Below are 21,986 nucleotides of genomic sequence, written 5' to 3'. Positions count from 1 at the left end.
CCAGAGACCCCAGGAAAATTAAAAAATATATTTTGAACTGAGTGAAAATGAAAATATAATATATTGAAATATGTAGGACATAAATAATGTCATGTTAGACAGGGAAAGTATAATATTTCTATTAGTAAAGAAGAGAAATATCAATTTAAGAATCTAAGTGTCTACCTCAAGAAAACAGAAAAAGAAGTAAGTATAAGATGTAATGAATTTGGTTAGTGTGATAATCATTCTACAATATAAACATATATCAAAACACTGCATCTATGCTACTATATATTATATATGCAATTACTTGTTAATTAAAAGAATTTTATAAATTTTTTAGAAATAAAACTAGTAAAAGAGAAAATAAATCCAAAGCAAACAGAAAGAAAGAAATAATTAGAGCAGAAATCAAAGAAACTGACAATAGAAAAATACAGAAGAATCAACCAAACAACATCTGGTTCTATGCAGAAACCAATAAAATTGATAAACCTCCAGCAAGATTGACAGAGAAAATACCAATTACTGATACCCAGGAAAAAATAACTATCATAGACCCGACAGACATTTAAGAAATTTAAATAAAGGAATATATAAACAATTCTACCAACAAAGATCTGATAGCTTAGATGAAATGAATCAAATCCTAGGATACCAAAACTAATGCAAGATGAAGTAGATTAGGGTTAATATTTTTTTCAAACATTTAAAAAATGCTGTGACACTTAAAAATTATATAAAATTCAAACTTCTGTGCCAAAAACAAGTTTTGTTGAAACTCAGTATCCTCATCTGTTTCCATTTTCTATGCATGCTTTTGTGCTACAAAGAAAGAGTTAAATAATTCTGACAGAGTCCATATGAGTCCATATGACTTGCAAAATGTAATATATATTTTTTTTACTGTCTGGTCCTTTTCAGAAAAGTTTGCCCACTCTTGAAATAATCTGAATAGTTTTACTAAAGAAATTGAAATCAGAGTTAGAAAAGAAATCTCTAGGCCCAGATGGTTTCACTGAAGATTTTTACAAAACATTTTAAAAAGAACACCAATTCTACACATTTTATTCCAGAAATTAAATGATGGAGGAAGGCTTCCCAACTCATTTCTAACAAAAACAGCAGAATAAAAAGAAAACTACAGACAACAGCCCTCATGAACACAGATACAAAAATTCTCAGTGAAATCTAGCAAATTAAACCCAGCAATATATAAAGAGAATAATACACTATGACTAAGCGGGGCTGACTAAAGGAATACAGACTGGTTCAATATGCAAAAGTACAAATCAGTGTCATCCACCATGGGTAAAAGTCTAAAGAAGAAAAATCATATGTTCATATTAATTGACACAGCAAAAGCATTGAGGATGAAAACTCTTCAAGTACATTAGAAATGGAGGGGCACTTCCTCAACCTGATGAAGAACATCTAAGAAAAAGTCTATAGTTCACAAACTAAATGGTGAAAGGCCAAAAATTGGGCTGAAAACAATCCTCAAGTTCTCCAGGAGTGTATCCACACTTTGGAATATGACTTAGCAATAAAGAGGAATGAACTACAGATACATGCAACAACTTGATGGACCTTACGGGAATTATGGTGAATGAAATAAAGCCAATCTCAACAAGCTATACCGCACATGATTCGATTTATAGGGGATTCTCAAAATGACAAAATTATACAAACCAAGGCTTTCCAGAGGGTTTAGGATTGGGAAATGGGTGTCAGTATAAAGTAGCATAAGCGATTTCTTTGTGGTCTTGGAACAGATCCATAGTGGGAATGTGGTACATATGTGAGTTCATGTATGTACTCATTTCTCTTCTTTGAAAAGTGTATTATGATCCTGTAAACTGTTTTCTTTGTGGGAAACTGGGTCAAGGATACATGGAAGCTCTCTAATTGTTCTGCAATTTCCAAGTCTTAAACCCAGCTCTCCTCCCAACAAACAATAAGTAATGGTGAAATAGATATTTTCAGATGGAGAAAATGTGCAGGAATTGATTTCTAAGAAATTTACACTATAATAAACATTAAGGAATTTCTTTAGGCTGAAAGAAAATGATATGACATGTAAACTCAGATCTACTGAAAGTATGAAGAATTCAAGTAACTGTGAACACTGGGATATTTTTTCTTCCTCCTTTCTTAATTTTTTTAAAAGCAGAGGTGTGATGATGGCCCAGTCCTCTCCCTTTGTTTTTGGTCCACAGCTTGCCAGCACTCGGTTCTGCAGCCACCCCCAGAAAGTCTTTGGAAATGCCATCCTTTCCCTAAAGTCACATTTTCTTTAAAAAAAAAAAAAAAAAGATTCCTTAAAGCAATGTATCACAGAATTTACTACACATGTAAAAGCAAAATGATAACAGTAGCACAAAGGATGGGGGTGAACAGAAGTATAATTTTGTGGAGGTTCTCACATTGTATGTACCATGTAAAAAATGCACATTGTAACTTCTTGAGCTGTGATGTCCACTGTGACTTGAACACTTAAAATAATGGCTAATTAGAATTGAGATGTTCTGTATAAAAGACACCAAATTTTGCAGACTTCATAGAAAAATTACTTTCAGTATTTTTATAATTACATTTTAGATATTAGTTTGAGCAGAGTATGTTTCTTTTTATTTTTAAAAACGTAGCTACTAGAAGATTTAAAACTACATATATGGGTCACTTTGTATTTCTATTAGAGTTGCTTTAGGTGGGGATTTGCAAACTTTCTGTACAAGTCCTGAGAGTAAGTTTGGTTTTCTGGCCCACAGTCTCTGTTGCATTTATTCACCTCTGCCACTATAGCATAAAAGTAGCCACAGATGGCATGTAAAAAAAAAATGTCCAATAAACATATTTACAAAAATAGGTGGTTGGGGGCTACCCAGCAAGATGGCAGACTAGAAGCAGCCCGCCCACACTGCAGTCAAAGAAAAGAGCAAGAGTTGTGGGTAGATGTCTACCTATGGATTGGCCTTTTTGGATAAGCATTATAAATCATCAGAGAAACATCAGAGGACAACTGGTGAAGGAAAAGGTGATCCACTTGGCAAGATTGGAAGGTATGTTGGGGAGGTAGCCACATGTGGAGGAGGATTGGAGAAGGACAGGGGGAAGGAACCCAGGGATTCCATGCCAGTGGACACTGTGGCCCAAGCTGTCGTGGTGCCACCACCACTGCCACAGACCTTTGGACTGATCAGAGAGCTCCCTAGAATTTGTGTAGTGACACTGCACAGGAGAGTAGGTACAGCAGGAACCTGGTGGCCTCCACATCTGGGTCACTGCAGCTGACACCATTCTGAACTTTCAGGTCCAGAACGCCTGGTCTACACAGTGCTTGGCTTTGCTGGGCAACCTTTATTTCTCCCTAGCCAGACCTCAGTGGGAGCAGGGAAAATAGACTCACATGCCCATGACTGGGAGCTGAGCAACCCTCCTTTCACATGGTAGTCAAGCAGAATGGTGTCACAGATGGTACCTGTGATGTCCCACAGTGATTGCCTCAGTGGGTCATGTTGGAGGAGAGTCCTAGCTCCCTAGAGGCCTATCCCTGCACCCCCAGGGGCTCTTGTGCTGCCACCAGCAGGCCCTGCAGCCCAACTACAAGGCTCCCGCATCTTGCAGCCATGCCACTGAGTGTCCTGTGCTGAAGGTCCCAAAGCGCAGCCCTTGGAGATTGACCTACTGCCTGGTGACAACCACCCCAATGGTCCAGTGCTTTGTCAGAAACTTGCTACCCATAAGCTACCATCACACCTGGACTAAGGTGGAATGAACACCCACAGCCCTGACCATTCACGATCACTGCCTAGATAGCCTTGCTAAGCTGCCACTGCCACAAGGAGACCCAGGCAAAACAATGTCCTCCAATGCCAGCCTCCATGGAGACGGTCTCGCCCTTCCACCTGCCTGAGCTTCCAAGAGCAGACTGGGGCACAAAACACCACTACGAACAGAGTTCATCCAGCACCGGATTGGACTGTGACAATCACAGGAGAATGGGGACAACAGAACAGCTGCGTCACAGGCTCTCAGTGCATCTGTCCCTCCAATGCCATGTCAGTCTTACAAAACAGGTCAAGTAGGAGAGTCATCAGCACAAGAGAACAGGTGTGCTGCAAACCTATCTGCCCTGGGCTAAAAGAAAATGTTTCAGATAAGATGAAACCAGCAAACAAACTCAGACAACATGAAAAACAAACTACTGGGTGTCCTGAAAGTTGTTCCTAAGGTCTCCACACATAGGGAAAAATGAGAAATTGTAGCTAAACGTACCTTTATTTACAAAATATTCGGTATGAAATTTTACAAATAGGTGGCTAACACACAGAAAATATTTTGTAAATATTCTATAAAATTTTATAATTTATATTTTGTAAATAAAGATATGTTCAGCTACAATTTCCCATTTCTCCCTGTGTGTGGAGACCTTAGGAGCAACTTTTGGGACACCCTATAGTATGATATCCTTATGGTAACATGACAGATCTACATAGATCATAATAGGTCTACAGCAGTGGACCCCAAACAAAAAGAAGTTGCCAAAATGTCATAAAGGGATGGCATAAATTCAGAATATGGATGGCAAATAAGTGGCACTGAAGAGAAAATTGAAAACCAACACAAAGAAGCCAAAAAAATATTTTAAGACATCAATGAAACAAATGGAAAAGTCACTAAAGGGCTGGACAACATAAGAACAGTTTAACAGAACTCAGAGAAATGAAGAGTCATTTAGGGAACTGAAAAATACAGCAGAAAGCTTCAGAAGCAGGCTAGACTAAGCAGAAGAAACAATCTCAGAGCTTGAGGACAAGGCTCTCAAACTAACCCAGTCAGTCAAAGATATAGAAAGAAGAATAAAGAATAAGCAATCTCTCAGAGAAAAACAGGCCTATAGACAAATTACAGATATTCTTGAGGCAGAAAAAGAAAAAGCAAAAGGTATGGAAAACCTGTTTGAGGAATTATTGAGGAAAACTTCCCAGGTTATTACCAAAGATTCATACATCCATATACACAACAGTCACTGAATACCAGGAAGACTGATAGCAAACAGGGTATCTCTAGGACACATAGTCTTCAACCTGGCCAAAATTAAACTGAAGGAGAAAATTCTACAAGCTGCAAGACAAAAGCAGTAACTAACCTGAAAAGAAAACCCATCACGGTAACAGCATCCTTCTCAGCAGAGACCCTACAAACCAAGGATTGAGGCCCCATTTTGTCGTTTTATACAGAATAACTGCTGGTCAAGAATTTCGTATCCTAGGCTGGGTGTGGTGGCTCAGACCTGTAATCCCAGCATTCTGGAAGGCCACGGTGGGTGGATTACTTAGCTCATGAGTTTGAGACCAGCCTAAGCAAGAGCAAGACCCCATCTCTAAAAAGTAGCCAGGCGTTGTGGTGGGCACCTGTAGTCCCAGCTACTTGGGAGGCTGAGGCAAGAGGATCACTTGAGACCAAGAGTTTGAGGTTACTATGAGCTAGGACACCATAGCACTCTATAGGGGTCAAGAAAGTGAGACTCAGTCTCAAAAAAAAAAAAAAATTGTATCCTACAAAAATGAAGGTTCATAAATTATGAAGAAATAAAGACTTTTCCAGATAAGTAAACACTAATGGAATGTGTCAATACTAGGCCAGCCCCAGGGGAAATACTCCAAAGTGCATTGTACATGAAATAGCACAATAGATATCAGTGTAAAAACACCTGAAAGTTAAAACAAAACATAGATCTTATAGGACAATAGCAAAGAGGGAAAACAAAAAGACATCCAACATGATGAAGGGAACAGTATCCCATATAACACTGATGGCAAATGGTCTTCAATAGTGCCCCAATTAAAAGATACAAGTGGGCTAAATGGACAAAATGGACAAAAAAATATAAGCAAAGTATATACTGTCTCCAAGAAACACACCTAATCCAGAAGGATTTTCACAGACTCAAGGAAAAGGGATGGAAAAAATACTCCATGCAATTATAAACCAAGTCAGCAGGTATAGCCATATCAGGTAAAAGAGGCTTTAAATCAATAATGGCAAAAAATAAAGATAGTTATTATATAATGGTAAAGGGAACAATTCCATAAGAAGAAATAACAATCTTAAATGTACACAAACCCACCAGATTCATAAGCAAATTCTAACAGATCTAACCACAGAAATAAACAATGGCATCACAATTCAGTGTCCCACTGACAGTACTGGACAGAAAGTCAACAAAAAAACACTGGACTTAAATGCGACTCTAAAACAAATGGAACTTACAAACATTTACAGAACATTCTACCCCACTGTAGAATTCTTCTCATCCACACATGGGACATTCTCCAAGACAGATAACATTTTAGGCCATAAAAAAAGTCTAAGTAAATTTTTAGAAGCCAATATAATAACATGTATCTTCTTAGAATGCAGTGGATTAAAAGTAGAAATCAAATCCAAGAAAAACTCAAATCTTCACAAAGTCATGGAAATTAAACAACCTGCTATGAATCAATCCTTGGGTCAACAAAGAAATCAAGATGGAAATCAAAAGACTCCTTGAACTGAATGACAAAGGAGACACAGCTTTCACAATCTGTGGGATACAGCAAAAGCAGTCCTAAGGAGAAAGTTCACAGCCTTAAATATCTACATCAAAAAGGCAAAAAGATCAAAAATTAAGAATCTAAGGTCACATTTCAAGGAAGTAGAAAAAGAAGAGCAAAGCAAACCCAAAACACAAAAGGTAAAAAATAACAATAACAAAGCTCACAGCAGAACTAAATGAAATGGAAATCAAATAACAACACAGAGGATCAATAAAACAAGAGTTGATTCTTTGAAAAGAAAAAAATCAACAGACCACTAGATTAACCAGAAATACAAGAAAAAGAACTCAATCAAAATTAAAAAAGGAGACAATCCAACTGATACCATAGAAATATAAAAAACCATATGTGAATATTATGAAAACCTCTAAGTACCTCAACTAGAAAACATAGAAGAAATGGATAAATTCCTGGAAATGTAAAACCTCCCAAGCCTGAATCAAGAAGAAATAGAAATCCCAAACAGACCAATAGCTAGCAGTGAGAGTGAAGCAGTAATAAAAATCTCCCCCAAAAAGAAAATCCCTGGACCAGATGGATTCAGAGCCAAATTATACTGGACTTAAAAAGACGAATAATTGGTATCTCTCATATACCACCTATTCCAGAAGGGAGGGAAAACTCCCTAACTTATTCTGTGGAGCCAGCATTACCTTGATCCAAAGCCAGGAAAGAACGTAACAAAAAAGAAAACTAGTGAACAATATCCCTTATGAATATAGATGGAAAAATCCTTAACATAACAATAGCAAAATGCATTCAATGGGATATGAAAAGAAATAATTACAATGATCAAGTGGGTTTCATCCCAGGGATGCAAGCAAGGATGTTGAATATACACAAATCAATAGAGGTGATTTCACCACATAAAAAGAATAAAAAACAAAGGCCATGTGATCATCTCAATACATGCAGAAAAGCATTTGGTACAGTCCAGAGCACTTTCATGATAAAAACACTCACCATCTAGGCATAGAAAGAACATAGCTTAAAATTGTAAAAACCATGTATGACAAACCCAGTCAACATCATACTAAATAAGCAAAAGTTGAAAAAACTGGAACAAGACAAGGGTGCCCACCGACACCCTTCTATAAAACATAGTACTGAAGTCCTAGTTAGAGCAATCAGGCAAGAGAAAGAAAGAAAGAATGAACATCTAAATCAGGAAAGATGAGGTAAAACTACAGGAGTTTGCTGATGATAGAACTGCACCAAAGATTCCACCAAAAGACTCCTACAATTACATAAATTCAGCAAAGTCTTAGTTACAAAACCCATGTGTATCAGTCAGTAGCTTGTCTATATACTATTTATTTATACCCAAGTTGAGAGTCATATCAAGAATGCAATACCATTTGTGATAACTATGATGCAAAGAAAATAAACTACTTAGGAATATACTTATCCAATGATGTGAAACATTTCCACAAGGAGAACTATAATGCATTGGAAAAACATTACATACTCAGATTGGTAGAATCAACCTTGTTAAAATGTCTATATTCCCCAAAGTGATTTATAGATTCATTGCAATCCCCATCAAAATATTTATGTCATATTTCACAGACGTAGACAAAATAGGTCTAAGCTTCATTTGGAACCAAAAAAAAGAGCCCAAATAACCAAAGAAACCTTAAGCAAAAAGAACAAATCTAGAATCACATTACCTGACTTCAAATTATACTACAAGGGCAGAATAATCCAAACAGCATGGTACTGGTATAGAAGTAGACACACAGACCAATGCAACAGAATCAAGATCCCAGAAATAATGCTGTATAGCTGTAATCAACTGATTTTTGACAAAGCAGACAATAACATAATGGGAAAGGATGCTAGGAAAAGTGCATGCAGAAATATGCAACTGGGTCCCTATCATCATATACAAGAATTAACTCAGGATGGTAAAAGTCTTAAGTGGAAGACATGAAACCATAAATATGCTAGAAGCAGAAAAAACTCTTACAGACATTGGTCTAGGAAAAGAATTAATGACTAAAATCCCAAAGGCAAACACAGCAATAAATAAATGAGACCTAATTAAAGGGCTTCTGCATAGCAAAGGTATAATCAACAGAGTAAATAGGCAACCTACAGAATTGAAGAAAATATTCATAAACTATACATCTGATAAAAGGCTAATTTATCAATAATCTACAGAGCACTTAAAGTAGCAAGAAAATACCCAAAGTATTAAAAATTGGGCAGAAGACATGAACAGAAGTTTTTCAAAAAGAAGTTAGACAAATGACCAACAAACATATAAAAAAATGTTCAGTTTCACTAATCATCAAGGAAATGCAAATTAAAACCAAAGTGAGATACCACTCACCTCTGTCAGAATGCTCATTATTAAAAAGCCAAAAAGCAACAGATGCTGGCATGGATGCAGAGAGAAAGGAACACTTACAGGCCAACTGGCGGGACTGCAGATTAGTACAATCTCTATGGAAAACAATATGGAGATTTCTCAAGGAAATTTTGTAGAGTTACCATTTGATACAGCAATTTCACTACTTGGTATCTACCCAAAGGAAAAGTCATTATATCAAAAAGACATCTGTACTCAAGTATTTATTGCTGCAAAATTCATAGTCAAAAAGACATGGAATCAATTTAAATTTCCATCAATTTACAAAGGGATAAAGAAAATCTGGCATATGTACATATAGAGTACTACTCAGCCATAAAAGGAATGAAATAATATCATTGGCAGCCTCTTGAACAGAACCATATTCCATTATCCTTGAGTATCTCAGGAATGGAAAAACAAACTTCCAATGTACTCACTAATAATTGGGAGCTGAAGGGTACGCACAGGCTTAAAAAGATATAAAGGAAAATGGAAACAAAGAAGGGAGGATAGGAGGGGAATTGAGAGGTCAAAACTATCAGATACAGTGAACATTATGATGAGGGTCCCTGACCTAAGTATTATACGAGGTATCCATGTAACAAAAACATTTTACCTCCTTAATATTTTGAAATAACAAAACAAAACAAAAATAGGTGGTTGGCTGAATTTGGTCTGTTGGCCACAGAGCTGACTCCCTACAGTAACCACTGTAGAAACATTAGGAGAATTTAAAACAAGGAGGAGAATTTAAAAAGCCAGAAACAGAAATTCTCAATTAGTCCAAAATAAGGCAGAAAAGAAGTAAAATGTGGCAACAAATGAGACAGTGAGAAGCAAATAGCAAAATCATAAGTTAAACTCAACTATATCGATAATTACATTAAATGGAAATAGAGGAATTAAAAGGTAGTGCTTGTCATATTTTGTAAACAAGTGAGACACTTATATACTATTTACACATAGATACAAAGGCACAAATGGATTAAATATAAAAGGATAGAAGGAGATACAACAGAGGGTTGCAGTTGTTAAAAATCAAAGCAGCATTCAAGACAGAGTATTGAACTGATACACTATAAAGAAAAATGTTTCATAATGAGAAGCAGGACAGTTCATCAAGTAAACATCATTCCTAAATTTGTATGTACCTTAGAGCATCAAATTCTATTGAGAAAAAATATACAGAACTAAGGGAGAAGTGGACAAATTTATAAGTGCAGTCGCAGATTTCAACATTCTTTTGTCATTAAATGATGAAACAAAAGGACAAAACAAAACAAAAATGTCAGGATACATAAGATTTAGATAACTATCAATTTAACCTAAGTAACATTTGAAGAATGTTACACCCTCAACTTCAGAATACATGTTTTTTAAAAGTTCACATGGAACATTCACCAAACTAGGTCTTCTGCTGAGGGATAAAACAAATTTCAATGAAATTTTGAAAGATGTTCTGTTGATACTAAAATTAAGCAAATCTCAAAAATATTTAGGAATACATATTTTATTTCATTTTATTTTATTGTGGTTTTTGGCCAGGGCTGGGTTTGAATGCACCACCTCCAGTATATGGCACCAGCACCCTACTCCTTTAGCCACAGGCACCACCCAAATTAAATACGTATTTCTAAACAATCCCTGGGTCAAGGAAAATTAAAAAATATACTCAATTGAACAATAATGAAAACAACATTAAAATTTGTGCAATGCAGCTAAAGCAGAGCTTAAAAAGTATTCTTTTAACAGTATATTTTATAAAAGAAAAAAAGTTTAAAATCACTTTATGAAGATTGAAGAGGAAACTAAACCCAAAATAAGGAGAAGGAAACAAAGCATGAAGAATTAGTGAAACAGCCAGGTGCAGTGGCTCACGCCTATAATCCCATCACTCTGGGAGGCCCAGGCAGGTAGATCATTTGAGCTCAGGAGTTCAAGAACAGCCTGAGCAAGAGCAAGAAGCCCTCTCAAAAAAATAGCTGGGTACTTGTATTCCCAGCTGAGCTGAGGCAAGAGGATCACTTTAGCCCAAAAGTATCAGGCTGTTGTGAGCTGTGACACTACAGTACTCTACTTTGGGCAAGAAAGTGAGACTCTGTCTCAAAAAAAAAAATAAACCAAAAGTTAACATTATCAGGAATCAAAGAAGGGACATCAGGATAGATGTAGGGTATCTTAAAGAGATAATAAGAGAACATCTTGACTCAGTGTGGATAAACTTGACAACTTAGATGAGAGGGACAAATTCCTTAAAAAATGCAAATTACCAAAACTGACACAAGAAGAACAAGAAAGCCTAATGATTACTTTATCTGTTACAGAAAATAAATTCGTATTTAAAACTTCTACAAAACTCTCTGCCCAGATGGTTTTCTTGCTGAATTCTGTCCAACAGTTTAAGACAGATCTTCTAGAACATTTCCTGGAAACAGAAGGAACACTTCCAACTCATAATGACCCTGAAAACAACCATAGGAGCATACTATGAGGAGAAAATTAGAAAGCTGTATCTCTCATCAATATAGATACAAAAATCCTTGATGGCATTAAAATTCAGCAGGAATTGACCTGGAATTCAACAAACTAAATTCAGCAGAGTAACATCATGACTAAATGGGATTTGTTTTAGAAATAAAAGGTAGATTTAACATTTAAAAATCAACATGAATTCACCATATTACGTACTAGTAAAGGAGAAAAAAAATCCTGAGCATCTGAATAGATGTCAGAAAAGCATTTCATATTCACTGATGTTGTGAACTCACTTTTTAACAAACATGACAAAATTTCTTCAGCCTGATAAAGAGCATTTAGGAAAAACCCACAGCTAACATAATGGTGAAAGAATTAGTGCTTTCCAACTGAGATCAGGAAGGCAGAAAGGCTGGGATGGCCATTCTTACCACTTCCATTCAGTGTAGTATTTGGAACGTTAGCAGGTCTAACACAATAGCAACGATGAAAAGCATACATCTTGTGAAGGAAGAGGGGAACCTGTCTCTATTCACAAACAATGTGATTAACTATAGAAAATCCTAAGAATCTATTTTTAAAAACTTACTAGAACTAATACAGGAATTTAGGAAGGTCTAAGATACAAGGTAAATGTACAAAATCAATTACATTTCTATCTACCAGCAAAAAATACCTGATATGACATTTTTAAAAAATTACAGGATAAAAAATATTTAGAGATAATTTTAATGGAAGATACATAAGATATCTACACTGAAAACTGTAAAATATTGTTGAGAGAAATTAGAGATGACCTACAGACGTGGAGAGAAGTACCAGGTTCATGTACCGGAGGACTCAACATTGCTGGGATCCCAGTCCACCTGATCTGATCTTTTCAATGAATGTACTATGGAATCAAGGTCCAATTGTGCTTTTTTGGTGGAAACTGTCAAGCTGGCTCTTAAATCTTACAGAAGAGACCAGAAGCTAAAAAGACCAAGGCATTTTTGAAAGAAAAGAGGATGGAAGAACTTGCACTTCCAATTTCAGAACTTGCTGTGAAGCTACAGTAATTGCAGTGTGGTGTTGGTATAGGGAAAGACAAATATCACATTTTGCTGTGTATAATGCACTTTGTTGACCAAATTTTTGAGCAAAAAGTAAGGATGTGCATCATACATGAGTAGTATGGATAGGGAATGGGGGAGCCCAGTGGGCCCCCCAGGGTGCTATGCCTGTGCCCTCCTGCCTGCTTCACTGGGGGCGGAGGGTTGCAGTCTGGGAGGATGCAGGATTGTGAAGATCTACAATACATATGTCTGACAAGACATTAAGTAGAATAAAGAACTCCTACACCTTTAAAATAAAAAGACGACTATCCAAATAGGATAGGCTGGAATAACCCATGAAGGGGGTGGTGACAGGGCTAGCAAGGTGGGGCTGTGGCCCTGCAGGGCAAGGGCTGAGGCCCATACCCTGTCTGTAGGGACAGAAAACCAGAGTCCCAAGCAGGCCCAAGAGACCTGCCTGGTTTCCCATAGGCCAAGCAGCCTCAGAAGTTCCTGCCCTATCAGGCATACACCTGGCGATCTTTGCCATGGGCTCCCGCAAGTGGTGAGTAGGAAAGGGCTCCCAGGAGAGAGGGAAGGGCCAACCTTCACAGAGCGGGCAGCTATGGGAGGGCAGTGTGACCTCCACATTTGCCAGGGGAGTGTTAGCGCTTCCCAGATGGGTCTCTCCTAGCCTAGAGCTGGCCACTTTCTCAAGGGCATTTTCCTGAAAGTTTGGGCCCAAACTTAGTATACACAGCAGCTCATTTCACAAAGCAAAATACTGAAGAATGAACGAAAACAGAGTCTAGGAATAGGCCCACACTTTAATGGCTGACTTTTGAAAAAGGCTCCAAGGAAACGCAATATTGAAAAGAAATATAGTTTCAATAAATGACTCTGCAACAACTGGTTAGCTACATGGAAAACAATGCACTCCAACTCTTACCTCACACCATACACAAAAATTGATTTGAGATGTCTCATAGACCTGCAATGAAAGCTAAGGCTGTAAGACTTCTATAAGAATGTACACCATTGAGGCAGACAAAGGTTTCTTAGTTTCTTGGCAGAAAAAGAATATTATTAAAGAAAAAATTGATAAATGAAACTTCAAATAAAAGTAACAAACAATATAAAAAGCTCTGCTCCTCTTAGACATTATTAAGTAGATGAGTAGGCAGCCTATATCCCATAAATGAAGATCTACAATACATATGTCTGACAAGACATATAAGTAGAATAAAGAACTCCTACACCTTTAAAATAAAAAGATGACTATCCAAATAAAATAGGTCTGAATACTTGAAAAAGCACTTTATAAGAGAAGACATATGAATGACTAATAAACACATATGAAAGTGGTCTAAATTATTAGATGTGGGGGAAATGACTATTGGCACCATAATGCACCAGTTCAAATGGCTAAAGTTAAACATAGCTAACACCAAATACTGAGGAGGAAGTGGAATGGCCAGAACTCTTGTACATTAGTGGTGGGAGAATAAAATGATATAGTCATTTTTGAGAACTATATGTCAGCTGCCCTAAGACCCAACGATTCCATGTCTTGGGAGAAATGAAATCCTTGGGAGAAGGATTTGTGCCATAATATTTATAGCAACTGTATTCCTGATGGCCAGAAAACAGGAGCAGCCCAGGTGTCCATTAATAGGAGAATGGACATGTGAATTATGATACAGTGAGTTATACAGTGGAATACTACACCGCAACGAAAAAGAACCAGTTACCAATACTTGCATGAATATAGATAGAGCTCAAAAAACAAGCGGAGTGAAAGAGGCCAGACACAGAAGAACGTCTACTGTATGATTACATGTAAGTGAACTTCTAGCAAAGACAAAAGTAATCTAGTGATGAAAATCAGAATGTCAGAACAGTGATTGCCCCAGAGGAAGGGCAACTGACTAGGGACAGAAACAAAGGACTTTCTGGAGCAATAAATCTAAACATAGATATCCCACTGCTACCTCAGCCAAAATAAATCAATATTTTGCTTGAAACCCGGCATCAGTATTTTTACAGTGTCTCCCTACCTCTGAACAGCAGGTAATTTTGGTGCACAGTAAGGTTTGAGACAGAGTCTCTCCACTAGAAAGATTTAAAATCTTAAATTGTGTCACCAAGCAACATCTGTCCTTAGGTTTATTAATTATAACTATAAAATATACTCATTTGAAGTAGATTCCTTTATATAAATTTAAAATAAATGAACAAATAATGGTACTATTTTATAAAAAGATTCCTAATAATACTAAAAACAGCATTTCCCTCTGGATCAACTTGCTTGCTGCTGGCTGAAGAACGCATCACTACTATGCTGCTAAGTTTTGCCCTGGCTGCCAAGAAGTTCAGAGCCAAATCCTGGGCTCAGTTTAGTGATTAGCATCCCAGCTGCCCAATGTATCAATTTTTCTTTGGGGTAAGGGTATACAAGGTGGGGTATTCAATTATCCTGTTGCATACAGTAAATGACTTCAAATCATTTGGGGAAAATGCTAGTGTATAAATCATATAAAATACTGGCCACTTTGACAAAATTAAATATTTTTTTCTACAGACATAAAGGCATTGTATGCGTCTCCTTCTTGACAAAAAAGGTTAGATAGGAGGGACTTTCACTGTGGCCTGAATGAGTCATTTGCTAAAAGGTGAGTCACTATCCACCCAAATGACTAAATGATGTAAAAAATACATCATTTTAAAATACAACCATATTGACAGGGAAACGCTTCACTTATATTTGATTATAAGGGTTAGACTTGAAGAACCAATATAAAAGTGTAGAGTATGTTAAGACTCCCCGATTGGATCATAGATGGCATAAGAAATTTAAGTGCACTTCATTACATTCTTAGGCTAAAGAAAGAAATTGTATCAGTACGCAAAGGTGCTCGCTGCTATTCTGCTTCTGTGATAACTAGTGTCGGCAGCTTTGATTGTATCAGCTGGCTAGGATGTTCTGTCCCTTCTCATTTAACAAAACCATACAACCTTGGCCCCCAGGAGAAAATAAAATGTTGTTATCCCCAAAGGGTATATTCTAATGTAACGTAAAGCGGGGGCCCAACAACCCCTCTCACCTGAGCTGCTTCACTGTTCACCAGTCCCATGAGCGTCTCCTCCTTTCCCCCTTTCCTCTGTGTTGTACAGGACTCACCACTTCTTTCACTGTGGACTTTTTTTCCTATTAACCTATTTTGCATCTGATTGACTTGCTTTGTTGCAGCCTTTCGTGAATCAACCTATTGGTACAGAGGAAGTAATAACATATAATGAAAACTTTGTAGACACTTCTTCATAACAATGCATTCAGGTCCAGATTCTTGCTAGCCTTTAAAAAAAGGAGGAAGTAAAAAAGCAATAAATGGACGTAATAGAAAAAATATAGTAGTTGGCAAGATCCAGACCCTTTCTCGTCAATGGGACAAGACCAATTAAAATTTGTGTCACTGTTATGCACTTTTTAGAAATTATCTCTCCAGATAACTTGCTTACTGAAAACGGCATTACTACAGAAAATTGTCACATTTGAAAACTGCACATGAATTCATTATTAACTTTTGCTGGGAGTAGATCCAATACATCTTTGTAGTTTACATTCTTATTAAGTAAAATGTTAGTCAATTTTCTATCATTGAAGTAAGCCTAATTAATGTGAAAGTATGAAAGAAGCTCGTGATGTTGCTTTCTTTTTTGTGCAGGTAGTTTAACCTTTGAGCAAAATAAGAGTTCATGTCACCTAATACTGTGTCCCAGAACCAGCAGTTAAGCTCTACAACAAGCTTGCTGTCTCTAATGTGTCTTTTTCACACCAGGGTGATATCTAGGGGATGACGGACTCTCAATAACCTTGAAGTAGACACAGAAATAGAAGGGCAGATCCCACAATACAGTTGGAAGATTGAAAGCTACAGCGAAGGTCCTTATGTGAAGTATTTGTTCAGCAGCATCATGTTTACAGCAGCTGAAAGTGCCATCACCTTTCTTCATGGGTTAAATAGGGGGCAGAAGATAGAAACGGCACAAGGGGAAATAATGGAGTAGCCAGTGCCAAAACAGAGAACGAATGACACTGGCTGGGCAAGCAGAGCCGTAATTGGTAGCCTCTCAATTTTTAGCTTCTATTGCCAAGTGTGTTCCCTCCTTCTCTTTAAAATATGCTGGTGTTTTGTGGCAAGGTCTAAATTGTCACAACACCATTCTTTATTCGTCCCTCCTCCAGGATCCCAGCTTATGAAAAGATGGCAAAACTACCACCTTTCAGTAACCTGCAAGTTGGAAATGTTTCCTAATCATGCAGGGATTCTTTACTTCTACCACTTAACGCTCCCAAACTACTGGGAAAATTAATATGTAACCAACATCTGTGCCACTCTTCCACTGAAGTCATTTTAGTAATAAATGTATGTATCATTTATGTGAAACAAAGCATTTCCCAAGGTGGTTGCAGTTTCATCCAGTCATTGTGAAAAATGTGTTCTATGTTAAAAGACTTAGTTGAGCTCTTTTATCTCCAGCTTTATTGAGATACAACTGACACAAACTATGTATAGTTGAGGTGTACAACATGTTTTGATATATGTAGACACTGTAAAGTGATTACAACATTCAACTAACATATCCATCAACTCACATAGTCTGCATTTTTTTGTATGTGGTAAGAACACTTAATATCTACTTTTTAAAGCAAATTTCAAGAATATTATATTATTATAGTTTGCATGCTATACATTACATCTCTAGAACATAGTCATCTTGTAACTTCAAGTTCATACCCTTTTTTCACAAGGAGACTAGGAGACAGGGTTCAGACAATGCAGGGACTTGAAGATCAGGTACAGGCATCACACAGCTCTTAAACAGAGGCTAACTAACTAGAGGGGCTGATAACTGCAGGCAAAAACTGGCTTTGACCGGCTGGTCAACAATCTCTGCCACCTTACATGAACTTTGGCTAATTACAATATCATTTACATTGTAATGCTAAAAGTTCTCTACCCTTGAATTCACCATGACAGTTCCAAGATTATACAAAGTATGAAAATGGGAGGGAACTCAAGTCTAGGAATTATTACCCAAATTCTTAGTAAAAGCCATCCCCTTGGCCTTGAAGCACTTCATCCTAGTGCAGCTGCTCTGTTTCAACCCTGCCCACTCTCCGCCCTGACTTTCACTGTCAATGACCCTGTCACTTGCTTGGCTTCCATAGTGCATCCTGCAATTCTCCTCCCCCAACACCAACAACTTGTAAAAACCTCCACTCAGAAGCCACTTTGACTCTCAACCCCTGGCAACTACTATTCTTCTGCTTTAAGTCTGACTTTTTTAGATTCCATATAAAAGTAAGATCATATAGCATTTGTCTTTCTGTGTCCGGCTTATGTTACTTCATTAAATGACCTCTACATTCATCCATGTTTTGCAAATGGTAGGATTTTCTTATTTTTATGGCTGAATAATAGTCTACTGTGTGTTTTGTGTGTGTGTTTATGTTTATATACTTCACATTTTCTTTATCCATTTACCCAAAAGACACTTAGGTTGGGTTGTTTCCTTAATGCTTTAGTGAACATGGAATAAAGTTATCTTTTTGACTCCTGATTTTATTTCCCTTGGATATATACCCACAAGTTGGACTGCTGGATCATACGGTAGTTCTATTTTTTGTTAAGACGTTATTGAGATTTTTAGTGCCTCCTGTATGCTGTGAACGCTGGGTGTGATAGCTTTTGTCCTGGGAAACTCTGATGTATAAACAAAATTTGGCGTTAATTTATTCAGTCCTCTGTGAGGCACCCTGGAAGAGATTATGCCCTCTGAATCTGCTTTTAGTTGGCCAAATAATTAGGGTGCACTGCTATGGAGATTTGTAGCTAACAAGACTAATTCTAGGAAAACTTTTAAAATGGTAAGAATAAGTGGGATGAAAAACTTTAATTCTTAATTTTGAACACAGTGAAACTTTCTTTTTTCTCAAAGACATAAAAATATAGAAAACACCCCAGGCATCTCACATAATCAATAGAAGGATACTACTATCCAACTGTGTGTTATTTTCAAGAAAGTAGCTATTCAAATGAGATAGTTTGTATTTAATTTTCCTTTACAACTTTACACTGTTCTATGTCAGGAATACCTCTGGACTCCTAAAAACTAATAAAGCCAAAATGTGCTTCTAATTGAGAATTTATATTCTATTACCCTCATATATAGAAAATAAAGAGAAGTTCACAGAATTATTTTGAGAATTAAAACTCAGGAAAGAATTTAGTAAACTGTTAAACATTATACAAATATCACTACTACCAGTACTAATATATTCACTTGTGGATTGACTGTATGAACCTCAGGTTTAGGGTGAATGAAGTAAAAACTTCTGCCATCTGAAATATGGGCTAGCTCGAACATTTCAACTCTTAGCTACGGCGTCTCCTCAGCTTACATGTAAGGCACTTAGGAAGGATGCACAACCGTCCTCAGTGTTACATCATGGACATAGGCACCACAACAGTAAGGAGACATTGATAAACTGATAAAAAGGGCCCACTAGCTCTAGAAAAGTAGCTTTTTGAAGGGGTGAGTTGGGATTTGCAATAATGCTAATTTACAACAAAACTTTAACAATTCTCACCTGGGAATTCTAGACCTTTAGCTTACCTCAGTAAGCATTCTTACTAAAATATGGTTTCCTTTGATGAATTTTGGATACTAAATACCAATGGGTGATAAAAATGGATTGTAGTGTTCCTGATAAGAATGTCTTCTAATTTGACTGCCAGCTATGTCAGAAGCCCATAGAAAAATACTCATAAAGGACTTTAGTTATCCATACTATCGCTCGGATTTAGGCAAACGCCCCCAAAGATGTATTTTTCAAGAAAAAGATCAGTATCTTTAGTACCTTGACAAAAATTCATTTCCAGTCAGTAACAGTATTCAAGAACTGAGAGAGGAAGGTGCAGTTTACAGGGAATAGTTTATAAAGGCTGGTAAAATCCAGAATTCAAAAAATACCCTTTCCTTTTATGAAATGATGATGTAAGTTTGCTGAAATTTTTATGGCAATGTGCTGTTTTCTAATACCTAACCAAAACATAATTTTCTTAAGAACACTATATTTCCCTTAGTATAAGTTTCACTTATGAAGAACAAAGTAGCATTTAAAAGTTTTAGGCATTCATAACATTTTTCCTTTGGATACTGAATCATAGAAGCATTTGTCTACCTTTCCTGGTCCAATGTCTCCTTTTTAAGTATCATTGTTTATTTAAAGTACCAGTCTGAATTTCACTCACTAGTCTATTGACTCAGTAGAATGATCCATGTATATAGTAACAAGAAATGTTTTTAGTTACTAATAAGGGGATTCTGTCTGACTAAAAAGAGATAAACTGGAGGCATGTGGCTGATTATCATTCTGGAAGAAACTCTGTTACAGAAGCAGCCTCTTAACGGAAATCATCTTATACTGTTATCATTCAGAGGAATTCAGTGGATAGTTTATATTGTCATACTTCCCTTTTGAACATTTTCAGGTTGAGTTTTTGCAGATTTGTAACAGATTTGCAAAATCTATAAACTTTAAAAATAAAAATTAAGATAAAGTTCAGCCATATACAGAGAGCCTACATTTTATATTGTCATTATTAAATATATTTGAGCACTTATAATACTAGAGAAATAAAGTCATTAATAAATATTGATCTGTTGTGATATATATCCCCAATTTATCTTACTGCCTACACATTCAAGCTAATCACATTGTTAACGGAAATTAACCAAGGTCTTAAGAATGCATATTATTCTTAAGTGTTTTCTTCTTATAATCAAAAAGAATAAAATATTTTTGATGGAGGTTCATTGGGAAAAATGTTTTATGTTCTATTCTCTGCATATAAAAATGGTTTCAAAACAAATATGCTTTGAATTTAATGAAACTGAAACTTTTGGTGGATAATAATTTTACATCAGAGGATCTAACTATCAGTTTTTAAAATGGCTTCTTTTATATTTCAATTAAGTTTATGAAACTGAAAAACAAGAAAAAAAACACCTAAATTATGGATATTAAGTGGTGACCATTATTGCCTGGGAAATACTATGTCAAGGAAATGGCTCTTTGTTTTGTTGCAAAAGTGATAAAAACACAAAAGTCAATAAAACTGTTAAAATAAGTCTAGTAATTACCAAGATCAAAATCCAGTAGCTTTTTATTAAACATGAACTTTTGTTCTGCCTTCTGCAATACGTAAATAGTGCTGACAATTGGTTTGTGAGGCACTTGCTACAATAAAATGTAATTGTATCATGAGAGAAAGGTGACAATCAGGAGATCATGAAAAAATTACATATTCTCACTGGTAGTTAATTAGCCATGCAAAACCTCCTCAAACAGATATTCTCTTCTATTAGGAATGATTACTATGCAGGCCTACAGATGTCAATACCACAGTCATTCAAATACTTCTTTTCCTACTAATTGAAGGTTGTAAAGCTCTGGTGCCAAGGTTTTCCTTCCAAAGAGCTAATTTATGACTAGAAGGATATTTTATGTCTTCAGTTGCAGCAGCTACAAAATTCAGCAAATCAGAACCATCTGTGCACTGATACTTGACTCACCATTCATCTAGCAGCCTATCAGTCACATTAGTTTGCATCCTGCATTCTTGGCTCATGAACACTTGTGATGATCCAAAGTTCATAAGGAATATTAAAAATGAATGGCATCCTGACCCCACCTATTGTACATGTATCTGGGAATAAATGCCCTCTATACTTTCTTTTTTTTTTTGCACATGGACAGTGTCAGAGAAGAAACAGACATCCAGTTGCCTGTCCAATAATATTGCTAAACGCAGTCTCAGGTTTCCACCCTCTCAAAAATGTTTGAAGTTCTAATTCTTTTGTATTGTTTTAAGTTCTAATTCCTCCCTCTCTTTTTGTTTTTAAGTCAGTATGAGGGAGTGTGTTGGAAGACGGCAGAGTAAAGAAGGAGATGTAACTTTAAAAACATAGTATTTCTTTTCTACCTACAGAATTGTTTCCATAGATTGAAATATCCGCATGTAAAAATAATCCATTTCCATGACCAAACTAGTAGGCAAAAACAGAAGACAATGCCTGAAAAGAGTCTTTAAAAAAAAAGCAGCAAATAATGGTTTTCATGAATAAAGACACATTAGCCTTTAACCTTATCCTAGTCGCATCTCTATGGCATTAGATTCTACTATTTTTCTCTAAAAGACAAGCGGTCAAAAGAATATCAATAAACTTTCTTGGTGCTGAATTAGGGAAAATAAGAATTAAGTATAATGAGCAAAAACCTTAGTTGTCAGATTCATTTGGAGACCGCTGACAACTTCGTACGATAGAAAAGTTTCATAGAGGTAACCACAGAATCCTAGAGGTTACATTACTTACTCTTTGATTGTTTGGAGTATGCACATTTACACCCTCTTCTTTCGTGGAAAATTCCAATGGTCCTAAAGGAATGCCACTCGGGTTCAAAATTTT

At 36.4% G+C, this 21,986-nt stretch overlaps 1 protein-coding gene across 1 annotated transcript in view; it reads right to left on the bottom strand.

Moving 5' to 3' along the window:
- Positions 1-21,986, bottom strand: part of VRK2 (vaccinia related kinase 2) — a 108,567-nt gene that overhangs the window by 6,270 nt on the left and 80,311 nt on the right. The window contains exons 9-10 of the mRNA XM_012804001.2: positions 21,894-21,982; positions 15,554-15,715 (exon numbers count right to left, since the gene is read on the bottom strand). Of these exons, the coding sequence (XP_012659455.1) occupies positions 15,554-15,715; positions 21,894-21,982 (251 nt within the window). The remainder of the gene's footprint in view (positions 1-15,553; positions 15,716-21,893; positions 21,983-21,986) is intronic.

The sequence above is a fragment of the Otolemur garnettii genome, unplaced genomic scaffold (assembly GCF_000181295.1).
Source record: "Otolemur garnettii isolate 467f Iridium unplaced genomic scaffold, OtoGar3 scaffold00024, whole genome shotgun sequence".
NCBI lineage: Eukaryota > Metazoa > Chordata > Mammalia > Primates > Galagidae > Otolemur > Otolemur garnettii.
Note: the sequence above shows the minus strand (reverse complement) of the source record. Positions and strands in the feature narration are given on the sequence as shown.